General features: G+C 41.4%; 1 protein-coding gene across 3 annotated transcripts; it reads right to left on the bottom strand.

The window, feature by feature from the left end:
* Positions 1 to 1,364: 1,364 nt before the first annotated feature.
* On the bottom strand, positions 1,365 to 16,340 carry mocs1 (molybdenum cofactor synthesis 1). Of its 3 annotated transcripts, none has more exons than XM_086050179.1 (11): positions 16,186 to 16,340; positions 14,353 to 14,461; positions 10,503 to 10,670; positions 8,138 to 8,302; positions 6,302 to 6,363; positions 5,509 to 5,620; positions 4,830 to 4,942; positions 3,456 to 3,566; positions 3,262 to 3,382; positions 3,138 to 3,185; positions 1,365 to 2,748 (listed from the first exon to the last, which is right to left on the bottom strand). In XM_086050179.1, the coding sequence occupies exons 2-11, from the start codon at positions 14,417 to 14,419 to the stop codon at positions 1,778 to 1,780; spliced, it is 1,938 nt and encodes a 645-aa protein (XP_085906305.1). In that variant the 5' UTR covers positions 14,420 to 14,461; positions 16,186 to 16,340; the 3' UTR covers positions 1,365 to 1,777. The 3 variants fall into 3 exon arrangements, with proteins under 3 accessions (XP_085906305.1, XP_085906304.1, XP_085906306.1); XM_086050178.1 differs by lacking the exon at positions 16,186 to 16,340 and adding an exon at positions 15,684 to 15,959; XM_086050180.1 differs by lacking the exon at positions 16,186 to 16,340 and adding an exon at positions 15,684 to 15,959 and having other exon boundaries at positions 2,600 to 2,748; positions 3,120 to 3,185.
* Between the last annotated feature and the right edge of the window lie 1,070 nt (positions 16,341 to 17,410).

Raw genomic sequence — 17,410 nt, 5'->3', positions numbered from 1 at the left:
TTTGACAAAAATGTTGGGACATACTGTTGTTTTTCCATTCGTTTTCTGTAAACATATATCTATGCTTTTAACATTATTGGATGATAATTGACTAATTTAACCTCCGATCCAATATCTTTGAATACCGGTGGGGAAAACACACAAATACTTCGCTACTGTGCTAAGATATATTTTTCAGGTAGATGAACTTGAGAATCTATTTTCCATTCTGTCCTGGTTTAATTTTAATTAATAGTGTTGAATCAGTACTTCTACGTTTTTATTTGCACTTAATTATTTGCACTTTTGCTCAAGTACGTGCATCAGCGTGAGTATTTTTGCCACCTCTGCAAATTGACCGTTTTTAAAATGCGTGACACCCAAATGGCTCTTAAGCGTAAATGCAGTTTCAGTCTTATGTTTAAAGCAGGCATGCCCAAAGTCCGGCCCGGGGGCTAAACGCGGCACGTGTTCAAATTCCCACTGGCCTGCAGCCTCTGGCGTAAAAGGAATAATGTTGACCACAGTGGAAAATTAAAATACACGTAAAAAAAAAAAAAAAAAAGTTAAAAGAATCTATTTCACCAGCAGATGGCAGCAGACCTCTCGAGTGTTTTCAAAAATGCGCTCTGAGCGTTCTCTTCCTCTCCGAATACACCACTGTCGTTTTAGGCGTCAGAGTGAACATGCATGACCTTTGTCCTTCAAGTACAAGTGGAAATTGGCATGTTTTTTCACGGAAATACAAAACAACTGTGTCTGTATAGTTAGCTAAGAGACTGTGGCTGTTTTCAAGAAATTAAATATCAAGAGTCACTACCAGATGAAACGCGCAAACTATATGACAAGCTGAGTGTAACATCATTAGCTCTTTCATACCATGGAAATGTTTGGCCCACGTTCGTCACCAGTCAAAACAGGAAGTACGTACTCCTATCCTCACAGTATAATCAAACTCAATGCAACGGTTTGTAGGTATAGGTTTGTACTATATGTGTATAAGATGTTTTCTAATATTTTGGCACCTCTCCTGTAGTTTTAAAGACAACCACATAATGTAGTGTTGAGGAATTTAATGTAAATATATATTTTAGAAACAAATGAACAGCTGGGCCAAGTGGCAGAAAATTACAACCCTCAAAATGTTGACAAAAACACATCAATATAAACTTTAAAGCAGGGGTGTCAAACTCTTTTTTGGGGGGGGGCACATCGTAGTTATGGTGTCCCTCAGAGGGCCGTTATGACTGGGAACCCATATAAAATGTATATGATGCCTTATATGATCTCTCACACACACACACACACACACGCGTACACGCACACGCACACAAACACAACAAATTGATGAATTGCTAGTTTTGAAATTAGAAGCCAGTAAGTAATTGTTTGTTCAATTATTTTTCAATTTATTTTGAAGGGGAGAATTGGTAACAGATAAAACATTGCAGTATCTCATATCTCAGTGTTGTAAAAAGTGAAAACAATTAGCAGAAAACATGAAGTTGACGCACATGATTCGCCTTCACATAAAATGAGGTTGCGGGCTGGATCTGGCCCCAAGTTTGACACGTGTGCTCAAGAGCATCCTGACTTGGATGTTACTTAAAATCTGTTGTGTGTTACTTTGACAGGGGAACATTAAATGTGTGTTTGATTCCCTCCGTCCTTCAGCCGGAACACTTTGTACTCTTATAATCTAAAATCAATAGTAAGTGGTAAGTTGAAAGCTCAACGTCACGTAGTAGCTTGCTGAGGGAAAACCTCAAAGGAACAAATTTCACAGCATGTTGTTTTGTCACGAAGGTCGTAGAAAGTCCCGCTTGCCCCCAGTTTTACTCAGTAGTTGTACGTCTGTAATGATGATGTCATGGCTCACTGCCTTACACATGTCATAAATAGTCAGCGCTGCTATGGAAACCGCAGTCAAAGCCTCCATCTCGACACCTGTCCTGCCGGTGGTGCGACATGTTGCCGTGACAACCGCAGCGTTGCGCCCCTCATCCAGGGCAAGGGTGACTGAGGTGTGGTCTAAAGGGAGCGGGTGACAGAGCGGGATGAGGGCCGAGGTCTGTTTGGAGCCCATGATGCCGGCCAACTGGGCCACCGCCATGGCGTCGCCCTTCGCCAGCTGGTTTTTCTGCAGCAGTCCGAAGGCAAAGGGGCCCAAAAGGACGGTGGCGCGGGCCTTGGCTGTTCGACGTGTTGGGGCTTTACTGCCAACATCCACCATGCTTGCTCGCCCTTGGGCGTCTGTGTGCGTCAGCCGGGCTTCCGGGGTACCATCCGGGTGAGCGTTGCCTGTCTCGCTGGCAGACTGTGAGATGTGTGGGTCTTGACTACAAGTGCTCTCGTGATAATGTCTAATACTGTGTTGGGTACAGATGACTTTGGCCTTCATTAATAAGTGTGTGGGCAAGTGTCGAAGACTATCATTTGTTTGGGGTTTGTAACTCACGGTGTTTGTCTGATATGGGGAGGCAGTTTGACGGCCATGAAAGTCATACGAGCGGTGGTGTACTTTGATAAAGGGTTCTGTCTGTTTCCTTTGATTGAGACGGGAGCCGCCGTTCATTTCGTTTGTTGAGTAGCAGTCACTGCCTGCCCGTGCTGAAGCAGTGTGGTGTTGAAGGCACATAAGGCCCGCTCTGTTAAGGACTCGTTTTCCGCCTGGCGGGCACATAGGAGGGGATATTTTCGTAATACGCCGAGTGGCAATGTGGAAACACTTCAGGATGCATTCTGAAGAACTGATTTGGGAACTGTTGCCTGGAACGTAAGGAACAACGGTGTCATTCAAGGATACCCTTCAAAGAAAGTGTCGACACGGTTCTAATTAACAGTGGCCCAACATCCGGGCATCGGATAAATGATCAAATTAAGCTTCACAATGAATATACATAAATGATAAATACACGCCCGCGAGCCTTGTGAGGATATGCGGTGTGGATAATGGATGGATGATGGATAATTTTGTCTGACACTGACAGGTCTTCATTTAAAACTGGGTTTCCTTATTATTATGACTGGTAAGTGAGTCATTGATTCATATGTCCGTAACCTGCCAATGGTCGACAGTTTGGAAGCTATGACACACAGTTTTCGTCCGTGACAGACTAGTTTTGAGATTTTGTACGTACAGCAGCAGTTTCACCCACCGATGAGGATCATAGGTCTGTTCTTCATTTGGGAAATATTGAACATGCCTGAAAAAACGTCACTCTGTTAACACTGCACAAGAACAGGAGTGGAAAGAAAAGTTGTTCAAACAAACAATCTTACCTGCATGTTGTTTCTTCTTCCTGCCCACAGCAGCGCCAATTATTTGCAGCAAGTCTTCATCTGACGCTCCGGAGCGCAACACGTCTCTGAGGGACACTTCAGAGTTTCCGAACAAACACACCTGAGGACACATGGGAGGAGTGTTCTATTGTATGGCAGAAACACAAAAACACACGCGCAAGATTTTTTTTTACCTTGAGGTTGCCATCTGCTGTGATACGCAAGCGGTTACATGAGCCACAGAAATGCTCCGACATGGAGGTGATGAAGCCGACCTGTCCTTTAAAGCCTGGCACTTTGAATGTCTGTTGGAACGCGCAGATCAACGTTAAATGTCACATGTCATTGGAAAACAACAGTAGACATTTTTGACACTTGTTTGATAATTATTCAGGATAACTTTTTTTTGTCTTCATACATATGGCGGCACGGTAGAAGAGTGGTTAGCATGTCTGCCTCGCAATTCTGAGGCTCGGTGTTTTAATCACAATTTGGTCCTCAGGGTTTGACACTAACGGTGGCCCGTGGCCACAACGCCACTGCGTCGGGTCACTACCTACCTTCAGACGGGGACCGACCAGGCCAGTAAGAATTTCTAACTCACTCCTGTCGAAAATGGCCCAAATGTGCATTTTATTATTTCGGACTGATTTACTGATTTACCTCATTTATACCACCGAAACAACCCGGAAGAAACAGGATGCTGTGGTGACTCAAGGAAAAAAAAAACACACACACACACACACACAACTGGTACACACTTGTCTGGATAAAGGGGCATGAATCAAGGTTAGTTAGTCGCTAGCTTTGGCTAGCCTGATCACCACTAGCCTTAATAGATTCATACCAGCAGCAGTGGAACCACTGAATAGAACAACAAGGGCAGCGATACAAAGTGACGCTTTGTCGCCAGATTATACGCTTTTATGCTATATAAAATGTTAGCACATTATTCTATTAGTTGATGGAATAATCGATTCTAAATATACTCGATTGTTTGTCTATATCAGTGTTTCGCAACCTTTATCGAGCGAAGGCACATATTTCACATCGGGAAAAAATTCACGGCACACCACTTAGCAAAACGATTCACAAAAGGTGGATATACAGGTAAATTATGTACCTGTACGTCTAGTGGAAGAACATTTAATTGTTTTGCCTGTTTCTATACTTACTTGGCATACATAAATTAACTAAATTAAAAAAGATTAAAAAATAATATATTTTTGTTGAAATAATTGACATTGGATAATTTTCCGCGGCACACCTGATGATCTGTCATGGCACACTAATGTGCCACGGCACACTGGTTGAGAAGCACTGGTCTATATGCACTTTGCTGTTGGCTGGTGACCAGCCCAGGTTGTACCCTGTCTCGCCCCCAAAAGTCAACTGGGCTAGGCTCAACTTCACCCGTGACCCCAATGAGGGCAAGAGTTCTCAATATCAGATGACTTTATGGCTGTTTTTTTCCTCTGATCTTGCTGTCCCCTATATTTCAGTTAAACCATTCCATTCATCAGGTGGAAGTAAAAAAAAAAAATCGAAATCATGACTTGAATAAAGACCTTTGCTGTGTCTGAGTGTCCGGTTTGAAGAGTTTCCAGGTCGGGCCACTCCTGCCTGATGTGATCCAACATCTCCTGGTAGCTCACCATCTTCTTAAAATTCCATTTGTTGCCTGCACAGAGAAGACACACACAGTGAGTTATTGTTGGAACAACACAGCCGAGGACGGGAGAGCTTTAAAAGGACGGACTGTTTATTTTTATGAATAAGGACGGAGGGACGATGACGAAAGGGTGCCCAGGTCACGGATTGGAGGACGGACTGGCAAAATAGGGTAAAGTGCCCATCTCTTCAGATGATACTTTTAAGGCGCTGTATTGGCAGTATCATGGCAAAAAGAACAGCCGTACGGATATTGATTAGAAGACTCACACTAGCAGCACACAAAAGGAGCACAGCGGCTTCTCCGTGCAGCAATGAGAGCACATACACAAGTTACATATTGACAGTTAGAACCAAAATCTATAAGTGGCTGCCAAAGTTCAACCTGTGGCGGCCCGCCACAGGTAAATGTGTATGTGGGAAACACTGCAGCTGCATATGTCTTATTTGGCGGTGCCCATCAATTACGTTATTGATTTATCGGCAAATTAAGTCATTAAGGCCACTCACAAAATGTGCATAAAATACAAAAAAATCGGTAGATCAGCCGATCAGATCGGCGTAAAGTCTACTAACCATCAAATGGCATGTATTCGATGAAGCGCACTTCCAGAGGCTTCTTCTCTGTAAGACCAACAAAATCAAGCAGTTCGTCTTCGTTGAGGCCTCGCATGACCACACAGTTGACCTACAGCAGACAGCACACAACAACAGACAGCAGTTAAACACCCACACAAAGTTTTTTTGGGGGTTGTTTTGTCACAAATGTGGTGATGCAAAGTGCAATGTGTAGAAGTGCAAGCGCTCTTCCCAGAGACAAACAGTATGTAACCACTAGAGGGAGCTTCGAATGGTCGAGGGTGTACAGGCCTATCAGTCTGAACCGGGAGCTCTTCAATTCAGCTATATTGAGGGAAGTGCAGTATGTTTGGCTCCAATAAATTGATCAGGGCTCATCAAATTCTTTACTGATTTAGACACAAATTGGTTTGTTAGAACCATCAGACAACTACGTACCTTTATAATGGGGTTTCCATTACATTAAATATAAAGGTAAGACCAAATGCTTTTTATTTTAACAAAAGAGACATCAGAAACGACAACGAACTCGACTTTCTATTAAACATTCTTTTGTTTTTCTTGATATCACATTGTTGAACAGTGGGGAATTGGTTAAAGCATAATGAAGGTCAATGAAGGTCAAAATATAAATACCTAAAATCTAGTTAATCTTCTATTTTTCCAGAGGAGCTCACCAGCCATGAACCTCACCATACGTCACTGTCTTTTGTCTTACTCTGTTCTCTCTTCTCTCTCAAACCTTGTCCAGTCCGACTGCATATAAAAAAAAAAAAAGACTACTAGATACCTTGACTGGGTTGTAGCCCATCTCAACGGCCTTATCAATGCCTTCCATGACCTTGTGGAACCCTGTGAAAAAGAATGTGAAAGTTTAACCGGGGAGTAAATCTGATATCTGGTATTTGATAAGACTTTTATTCATATTTTGACTTCTCTTGAGCCTGGTTGTGTTCTTAACTCAGTCTGTTAACTTTTCAGTGATTAAAAAAAAGCAAGCAGAATGGTTCAGCAGACAGTTGCATTTTCCACAAGCCAGAAGTTTCTCTCTCCCTTATTTCTCCATCTCCATCACTCCATCTGTGCGTTCTATCCGTACGCCCACGACGCAGAGCTGAGCCTGCTGTCACTTCGCCGCCTCAAAGAGAGACTGACCCACCTCAGCCAGACACTGCTTATAGACCCACAGAGTGGATTGCAACTGTGTGCTAGCTAGTGTTGTTCCGATACCGATACTGGTATCGGGTGGTATCCTGATACCGCATTAAAACGCTGGTATCGGATCGGCCGGTACTAACAAATAAAATGCAGATGCCGGTTTTATTGATACTGGTATCATTATTTGAACGCAGCGCGCATAGTTGAGAGCCGCATGCGGAAGGAAAATACGAGGAGAAGCCTTATCCATTATTAGCGTTATTGGTCAACGGTCTACTTATGTCTAATTTGGTGAAAAAGGTCGCTATAAGGACATACATTGCCACATTGGAGGCAGTTGCTTGGGGGGACTTTGATGCTATCAAGAGCCTGCAATTACGTTGGGGGCATGTCGGCTGGATCTTTGTCTCGTAGCAAAGTATGTACTTTTGTTTTGACACAGTACATCAATCACTAGTTTAATGGTGTAAAACGTCATTCATAAAAATGGTTCGTGTCCAGATAAACTCACCTTTATGACCCGTCGAAGCTTTTCGAGCTCGCCCTAGCTTGCTAACTGCTAACAAAGAGCCGAGTTTGTTTACAACACATCGCTCAGCAAAATGTTCTATAATGTTCCATCGACGTATATGAAATTTGTATACCTATATAATTAACAGATTCATGTTGAACAGCAGTGCGAAGTAAATCTTGAATGAAAAGTAAAACGAAAACAATAACTGATATAAAGTCATCAGATCATAACCTTGTATGTTGTGATGGTGTTAAGTGGTCACGAAGAGTTGACAGCCATTGTGCGCGTCTGCTTTCAAACAACTTCCTTTTTGCCTCCGGTTAATTTGAATCACTGCCGGTATCACAAAATAAAATCTCTAGTTGACCGATCAGAGCAACCATAAACAGCACAGGTGTTAACCATTTTTAGAAACACATAACGGACTTCTGTTATCTCACTCACTCGACCGCCTGCCCCTCTGGCAGCATACAAATGTGACGTCACGCATTGGGGGGTCGGTTAGAATCTATGAATATATTTTAGAAGTACAAATGCTGCACCTTGCTTTATTACAAATGTACATTTATGTGAATACAGTATGTATCCCACACATATGTATTTTGTGTGTATATGTTACTACAGATACTTTGCAAGTGATGATTTAATTGTGAATAATTTTACATCCAAGTGAGTGCAATTCTTTAGGATAACAAAAAAAAAGCGCTTATTTGGGATTTTTTTCAAACGGAAAGGTATCGGTACAGTATCTGCATCGGCCGATACTGCACAGCCAGGTAGCGGAATCGGTATCGGGGCCAAAAAGTGGTATCGGAACAACACTAGTGCTAGCCTAGTCTGAGCCAAAAAGTATTGAAAAATGTAGCAATGAGTCACGGTGTAGGATGCTCCATCTAATCTTTTATACCCCACTATCCCTACATTTGACTTTAAAGTTAAGGAAAAACGACATACCTTTTCGCCTGACAATGAACTCAAACTTGGCAGGTACTAGCGAATCCAAACTGATGTTGATCAGGTCGAGGCCCGCATCTTTGAGTTGAGGCAACAGTCTGGCCAGGTTCATGCCATTTGTTGTCACCGCGATGGTCTTCAAACCCTCCAATTTCCTCAATTCAGCTGCAGAGGCAAGAAAAACAAAAACGTGGAGGGATAATATTGAAAAGGAGGGGAAAAAGGAACTGCATCGTTAATCGAAGAATGAACACACAGCATTCACATTAACCCCCAACAGACTGCTATTACAGCACAGACAATGTGAGCTCCCATCTTCCACAAATTTGGTATACCGTATTTTTCCGGGCTATAAGCCGCACCGTTATATAAACAACACCCACTCTATTTCGGGAAAAAACTTAAATAAGCCGCACCCTTATATAAGCCGCACCTATCTATGTTGAAAACTTTTATATTTACTGCATTTACAGAACGATTATGATCTGTATATTTATGTACCTGAGCAGGTTCTTTCCTAACAGTGCCTTTTAACACTGCAGCAACGTTGCTGATTAAAACAGAAGAGAACCAAGAGAAAATAAACAGTACTTATCTTCATTTCACTGCCGACTGCCGCTCCAGTTTGTCAGCTAATGTCCACCAGACTCCACCATCTATTGTTCTACTACATTCTACATATGCACCTGTCTTGTTTTATGTTAATAAAGTCAGTCAATCCAACACACGATGTGCTAAATCAACAATAGCATTTCACATCGACACAACAGAACAGACCTAACATCAGCCAATCGCACTCATGTGCACTTCAGGGACCTCTACGAAAACATAAAATCAAAGCATTACAGCACCTAATGAAATAACCTAGTCTATGGCGCCCTCGCCTGTTGAACTCCTCCACCTGCAGTCACATCCAGTTAATGGGAAATGTATTGTATTGAATTGTACTGTCATTCCGGTTAGAGCGCCCCAAGTGGTGGAAGAAAAATCCACAGAATAGTCGCACCGGACTATAAACCGCAAGGCTCAAAATCTAGGAAAAACGTTGCGGTTTATAGTCCGGAAAATACGGATATGTCTTTTTACTATAAACGTAAACATCGGAACTAAAAAGTGAGTGCAAAGCATAATATAGTCTTATATTTCTTGTACTATATCATTATTATTAACAGTGATGTAAGGCTCTATACCTTACAGCAAGCTAGATTCAAGACTTTTTAAGACAATTAATGCTATTTGATTTAAGATCAAATTCCCAATGTCCCACGTTGTCCAAAGCTGTAGTATATAAATGACACGCATCTACTGTTAAGCAAAACCACATCACTGTTTTGGTGGTTCCACTAATTTGATTGTTGATAGTCAATTATATTTTTAACAATGTTAATCTCTTTTCAGAGTCATTTTCCAATCATAAAATCTTACTCATTTAATTTCACGGATTTGATGCCTTTTAAGCATGCTGCGAATGCCCCCTGAGGTAGAACCCCGGTGTCTTCCACCGGGGTCTGCCGTCTACTCTCGAGAGTACCACTACGTATTACGTGGACGTAAGTATTTCACAGACGGATGCCTGCCACAGCTCTAAACAGAGAGTGTACCCTCACATCCTAAACCTCACCATAAATAAATTGGGAGAAAAAAAATTCTAAACCATGTGATTGCTATGGGCAGTGATTGGCAGATATCACCCACGGATGATTGTATCAGATGATCGGCAGCATAAAAACCCTGATCGGAGTACCTTTAATTCCCAACCTGCTTCATGAGACACTAATACAAACTGGTGGAGCTACATCTCCTTGAATAACGCTCTAACTACCGGTACACTAAAATGAATATTAACTAAAAATTCTTCATCACGATTATTTTTTTTATCCTAAAGTGTTTCCATTTATCTGGCTAATTTATGGTTCACCCCATGACTTTTTAGCATCTAGTATCTCTGGACTGAATCATCGTGTGATGCCGTTTGCTCCACTTTAGCAAACAGAATTAGCGTGCACTGAGCTACGTGCATAGTAACTATACTGTCTTTGATGTACATGGGGTTGCATGACATGCAAATACGGTGACTAAATCGATGTCTTGATGGCAAATGTTGGGATTCCATGCTCTACTTGCTGTGTCCGCCTGCTTCATTAAACCCTGTAATGCTTTAATGTCGGTCACAGCTCTGTGAGCCTTGTGGCGTCCACTAACTTATGTAGCTAACTTGTGCTGTGATACATTAGACAAGGTAGATGTGATGTGACTAATCATTTCCCCTTGCTGCATATTTCTTTGTGGAATGAATCATTTGGTCCATCAGTGAAGTCACACGGGAACGGGCCCACAATTGAATCAGGTTCTCAATATGTGTTACCAATGATATCCAGCGCATCAGGTCTGATGAGCGGCTCTCCTCCAGTGAGACGAATCTTGTCCACACCCTCTTTGACAAAGAGGCGGGCGAGGTTGAGCACTTCTGTCGTAGACAGAAGCTGGCCTCGTGGTGTCAGCTTCACGCCCTCCTCTGGCATACAGTACTGACCTGAAAATGACCGCAACAAACAGAAACGAGATGGAGAGTTGACTTTTGAAAGCTTAAAGAAGAAACGGCCCAAAGTATCCCTGGTTACACTGTATGACCCACATTAAAGATAATTCCGTTTAGACATAATAAATCACTGTGATACATTTGAGAAAGTTAAAAGGTAAAACATTCATCCCCGGGCACGACCCCCCTGCTCCAGATTCTACTGTGATAAGTTCATTCAGACAAATATCTGAATAAATTGATTAAAATCTTGATTTTTGTTTTTTTAAAATAAAAATTCATGAATTCATATAATAAAAAGATTTGATTTTCCGGAACATTTCTTTCAAAGTTAACCTTTTACCCAGTTGTTCATATACAAAGAATCCCAGAAAGTATTCACACAATTCACCTTTTCCCTTTCTGTTTTGTTGAAGCCATATTCCAGAATGGAAAACATTGTTATTTTAGCCAAAATTGACACAGAACACCTCTTATTGATAACATGAAAAAGGTTTGGGAATTTTTGAAGGTTAAAAAAAAACAACAACTAAAAACTGAGTACCGGTAATCATACATGAGTACACAGCTTTTGTTCAATACTTTGTTGACCTTTGGCAGCAAGTGCAGCCTCAGATCTTTTAGACTATGATGCCACAAACTTGGCACACCTATCTTTTGCTAGTTTTGCCTGTTCCCCATTGCAGCATCTGTCAAACTGCTTCAGGTTGGATCGGACGTATCAGTGCGCAGCGTTTTCATATCACGGTCAATCCGATTCAAGTCTGGCCTGCGGCTGGGCCACTCATGGACACTCACAAAGTTGTCCTAAAGATAAAGGCCCTCCATTGATTTCCTGGCTGTGTGCTTTGGGTCATTGTCCTTTGGTTTTCAGCCATGATGTCTCTAGTATGTACATTGCTGTTTCTTTTTCTCTACCCAGTTCCTGCCACTGAAACACATCCCCACAGCATGACACTGCCATTATCATGCTTCACTGAAGGGATGCTATTGACCAGGTGGTGCGCGATGCCTGTTTTCCTCCAAACATGACATCTAGCATTCACGCCAGAGTTCAATTGTTATCACATCAGACCAGAGAGTTTGGTGCGCTCATGGTCTGAGAGTTTTTCATCATGTACCTCTGGGGCAAACTCCAGGTGGGCTGCTCCGTTTGGCCACTCTACAATACAGGCCTGATAGGTAGATTGATGCAGAGATGGTTGTCCTTCTGTCCTCTTTCCACAGAGAAACATTGGAGCTATGACAGTGACCTCCCTTAAGGCCCTTCTCCCCCGATCGCTCAGCGTAGATGGATGGCCAGCCCCAGCTGAATTTTTTTTTCTATACACTTCATTGGATCTGTGGCTCCAGACAATAGTGTCTCGGAGGTTTAGCGCAGACAATTCCTCTAACTTTATGCTTGGTTTCTGCTCTGACATGCACTGTCCTCTGTGGGACCTTTAACAGACAGGTGTGCGCCTTCCCAAAGATTGTGCAATCAACTGAATTTACAGAAGCTGGACTCCAAATAAACTGTAGAAAACGCTGAAGGATGATCAGTGGAAACAATTCACTTAAACTCGATTTTTGAGCTTCATGGCAAAGGTTGAGAATTCTTTTTTAAAATCTTCAGAAATATATTTTGAAAAATGTCAAGAAAAAGACAAACATTTATTCCAGGTTGTCATTATGAAGTGTTATGAGCAGAATTTTCAAGAACAAAATTAATGTCATCAATGTTGAAATTAGGCTGTAATAAAATGTGGGAAAAACAGCAGGCTAGCATTAGTGGCAAGTATTGACAAATGAAACAGTTTTCAATTAATTTAAGTTCTCAGCACATACTGTTCTAATTTCTAACATGATACCGGGCAATATGTGCTCTCCAGATGATAATCATGTAACTAGTAGACAAGCATTACTTTTACATGATATTTTTATTTCTAAATAGGATTTTTCTAAAGTTTGACTTTTCACATGAATTAAATCATTTTCGTTGGGCTTGATTTGAATCATTATTTGATTCAATGATGCTTACAGTGGCAGCTGGGCTTGATTTGAATCATTATTTGATTCAATGATGCTTACAGTGGCAGCTTGTATTTACATGGTTGTCTGCAACTTTCCACTGTCACAAATGTATGAGTGTCACAATTTTTCATTAATTATGTAGAAATAAAAGTACGGTACTTATAATTCACAGGTTGTGTGACTAGACAAACAACAAATAACTCTTCTAGAAGCTGCTATTTTCAAAAGATGTTGCACTGTTTGGTAAACTGCTTTCCATTCTCTGCTGGGCCTCAAGAACACTTCTCTCAGCAACTCAAAAGAGTTGTGAGTCCAAATAGTCTATAGATGCCAACTTGATGGAACTTATATAAAAGCTCTGTATGTAAAAGATGATGTCAGCACTAAAATTCACCACCCTGAAAGACTCTAGTGATTTAAGGTTTTTCTTTATTTTGGTAACAAATTTTAACATAAGTTGTAACGCTCCCCATTCATGAGGAGACTGCTTGACTACAGCCAGGCTACGTCAGTGAAGTAAGGTGGCATGCATTGTAATTATTGTTGTGAAAATACAAAAGTGTAAAATATTTTGGATTTTATTAACAATAAATGTGAGATCCTAGGAAAAAACACTATCATGTCCACTGAAGCAGCTGAGTATCTCCACGTTCATTGCGGGTCGAGGTTGCCCTCTAATCGGACCTCCGCGTCGCGGTCGCCCGCCGTTCATTTAGCCGGCAGAGGGCAAACACAAATTCTGTCTGGCCAGCTATCGTCGCGGCGCAAATGGCCTGTTCAAGTGTGTCAATTTTGGATATACATCAGTCTGACAAGCACCAGAGGTCGGCTTGGTGAAATTAAAGTTAGACTTTCAAAATCCAGCAAGTGAGGATAGTGCGGTGATGAAAATGAATGGATGGACATTGGACGGATTTGAAAAATTCAGAGCACCGGACTTCCAGCGATGAAGCCGACCCTCCAGCCGAGTGTGGCCGCTTAGGGCGCCTCGTTTTCAGAGAGGAGGTGGAGGGCATACCCCCTGGAGTTGGATTTGGAAAAAAAAGTCAATCAAGCTGAAACTTTATATATTATGACCCATGAACAGTTCAGTTACGAAAAGCCTGTCAGGGCACATTGTGCTCATATCTTGGTGACTTATCTAAGAAAGTAAATCTGACATGAGAGAAAATGCATGTGAGCTGCTCATTTCCTCATTCTCAGTCAGCCATGGCGAGTCTAATCCTTGTGGTATTTTCGGAGGTTGAAGTAGGCATAAGTAGAGTCCAGTGTCCACATAATGTTGTTGAAGATTGATCGTCATTTTGGGAAATTATTAGCAATGTATGTACAACTAGAATAACATGTGTGTGAAGGCGAAGGCCTTCACACAATGATTTTGAATGGACGAATATTTTTTCCGTTCCTGCCCATGACTCCTACCAAGATAATGGGAAGAGGAGGGGAGTGGCTATATTGCTGACTAGAAAGGGTCATTTTGAGAGTAGTTAGTTATTTACTGATTTCTCCAAAACAAATTGATAAAATTTGATGCAAACTAATATCATTTTCCTGACAAAACAAACAAACAAACAAACAAACAAACAAACATAAATTGAGCTTGTTAGTAAAAAACAGACCATCCGAGCGGGATCCCTTTAACAGACATGGCAGTTGGACTTACACCGCAGGTTGCATTTCTCAGTCAGGGAGATGCGTAAGTAATTGTGTCTCCGGCCAAAGTTGTCCATCAAGAACGATGAAAAGGGAATGTTGTCCTCCCTCAGCTTCTCCTGGAGAAAAGTCAGATGACAGGTCATTCCCAGTAACTATAGTGATGATAAATTACTTTTCTATGGTTAATACACCTCTGAATCTATTTACCCCCCACTGTTTTCCACAGGTTTGTGAATATAAGAAACTTTGTCTTCTAATCAAATGCAAAGTAAAGTACTGTATTTCCTTAATGTTTTGCTTTATAAATATCTAAGCAAAATACACAAAATACCACTGCTGCTTTCTGAGATTTAAATTGTCCATTGCATTTATGACAGCTGGCTAATCATTTAGTGATTGGTGAACAGGCTTCCCGAGGGAGTCACATTGCAGTAGTGCTTGGTCTCATGAAAAGATTATGACCTTTGTGCCAATAGTTATGCTGCTGTGCTTTATGGGCGAACACAAGACTTGGCGTTTGGTAACACACGCTTGACAACATCACAGGATTTATCGTGACACCAATGGCTCTTTTGTTCACAAATCAAGGGTCCCTAAAACGCAAGTCACTTAGTCTCTCAAGGGGCACTTCTAGTATAGTAATAGAGAGTAATACAAAGTACAGCTGCTTAATCAACACCATATGTTAACTTTGGTTGCAAGTGTGTAATGCTGAGTCCATGATTTATTTTTTTCAAATCAAAAGAGGAATGCTTGGCTTGTTCATCACGAGTGAAGTACAGTTGGCATACTCGTTTTCACCACGCTAAAAACTTGTTTGCTCCAAAATATGCTCTTTCTGCAAGAAAGCCTTGACAAAATCAAATAACTGAAAATCAGCAACAGGAAAGTTATGTATGAGCTGAGCTGATCGAGAAGATTAATGACACGAATATATACTGATCCACGGTCTCCTCCATTTGTAATTTCTTTCGTCACTTCAGGCAATAACTCAGCATTCACACACACTATCTCATGAATTGCGGTTTCTCATCGTAGGTGGTCGTATATTAAACAATAATAATTTTGAAACGATATATTATTGCTAGTGGTAACTTAGCTATTCAAAACTGTTGGGTAGTGTTTAATCCCAAATTAAAATTGGTACAACAACAATAAATAACCTAAACTATCACAAACACTTACGTATACGAAGTTGTATACTGTAGACTTGATACTAGTATACCTTGTATACTGCATACATATATACTGCATACGTGTGGCATAAACGTCTAAAACATTCCCGTTACATTTATGTCAGTAATTTTAATATTATTAATAATAAAATAATAATATTACCTGTCTTGTCAAGGTTTTCGCACATGTGTTAAAGTTGGGGGAAGCTAAAGTGGAATCCCCAAATTCAAGTCTCCGACTGGCACCACTCAGGCACTGAAACAAGACTTTTCTGACATGTCGCACACTCCTGTGTGCGTCTTGTAAGCTAAAGCGCAGGTTCGAAGCCATTGTGCTATTTTTTTCCTGTACCCATGACAGAACTCTCAGTCTCAAGTGTCTGTTTCTGCGAGATAAACACGCCAGTGAACTAAGACGGAAGGGGAGCCTATAGTGGCACGTGGCGTCACATGTTATTGCACCCTGGGAAGTGTAGTCCATTATGGAGTAAACCGACACTGCGCACTGCAGCACAGTCACAGTATTTGTTTGACGTAGCCGTTAAAAGAAAATGGACTTTAAAGATGAACTGCCACAAACAAAATATTGGATTAACCACCACTAATATATTTATGAATGGAATGTCTTAAAGATATGTACTTATTTGCAAAGATGGTCACTTTACCCTATTTCGCTAGTCCGTTCTCCGTCCACGACCGGGGCACTCTTCCGCCATCGTCCCTCCGTCCCCCTTCATAAAAATAATCATGTTCTGACTCCGTCCGTCCTTGTCCTTTTAAAGCGATTTCGTCCTTGCATTCCATCAGTCCGGACATAGGCCGCATGCCAAGGGATAATGTAGCGTATGTACAACGGATAATGTACTATATGTACTAAGCAGTTAGTTAACAAAACAAAATTGCTACCTACCCTTTTCCTCGTCAGTAATTCATGGCATTACATATGTTGATCCCATAGAGGGCAGACTATACCCATGAGTACAATGTTACTGCAGGGAGTGTACATGAAAAAGAAACTCCAGCGTTATGCAGGCAGTTAATATAGGTGGTTCTGTGGTATCTCAGAAGAGAGCAGTGGTCTTGCTTTTTAATAGAACCCAACCCAACACGTCAGTAGGTACTTGACCCGGTTCGGGACGATTAGAGGGACTGACGAAAACCCACTTCCGTCCTTGCTTTCTTCGTCCTTTTTAAAAAACCTCTCGTCCTCCGTCCCGGACGGACGACCATTTTGTGGAAGGACGTACGGACTGCTCTGTAGGCTACCTGGGACGGAATGTCCATCACTGCTTATTTGGCATCATACCTTTTAGCCTCTTTTTTCTGTAGATGAATCCACAGCTGACCTCTCGACCATCTGGTTGTATTTGTTTCTCGAAGCGACATGGGCATGTAACAAAGGGGTTTGTATGGATCTTAATTTATATACCAATAATCTATTTTATAATTATATACCTAATCTTGACAACAAGGCAAGATTCTGTGGGACAGGAGGTTTTTCTATAAGCAGTAGAAAATATGCTTGGGCAGCAAACGAATGGGGAAGGCCCTAATTGTTTGTTCTGCAATATGTCCAAGGTCTACCCACCTCTTGCCTAGTCATCTGAGGAATAAGCTCCAGCGAACTCAAATGAGGATAAGCCGTGTAGAAAATGGATGGATGGATGACGCAATGTTTTATAAGGAGTCAGACTGAATAGTACTATACACTCACAAATTACACACAATAGGGGAGACAGTGTCCCATAAAACAACAAAACAAAACAAAATTAAGATGGGACTTTATGCTTGTGTCCACTAGATGACAGTAGATCACTTGTTCTTCAAAATATACAGGCTTATCATGTGAATAGATGTTAAATATCCACTCTTCGTTTGTACTGAAGCTGA

Source organism: Filicampus tigris, chromosome 13, assembly GCF_054856515.1.
Source record: "Filicampus tigris isolate MCC_2025a chromosome 13, RoL_Ftig_1.0, whole genome shotgun sequence".
Taxonomy (NCBI): Eukaryota; Metazoa; Chordata; class Actinopteri; order Syngnathiformes; family Syngnathidae; genus Filicampus; species Filicampus tigris.
Note: the sequence above shows the minus strand (reverse complement) of the source record. Positions and strands in the feature narration are given on the sequence as shown.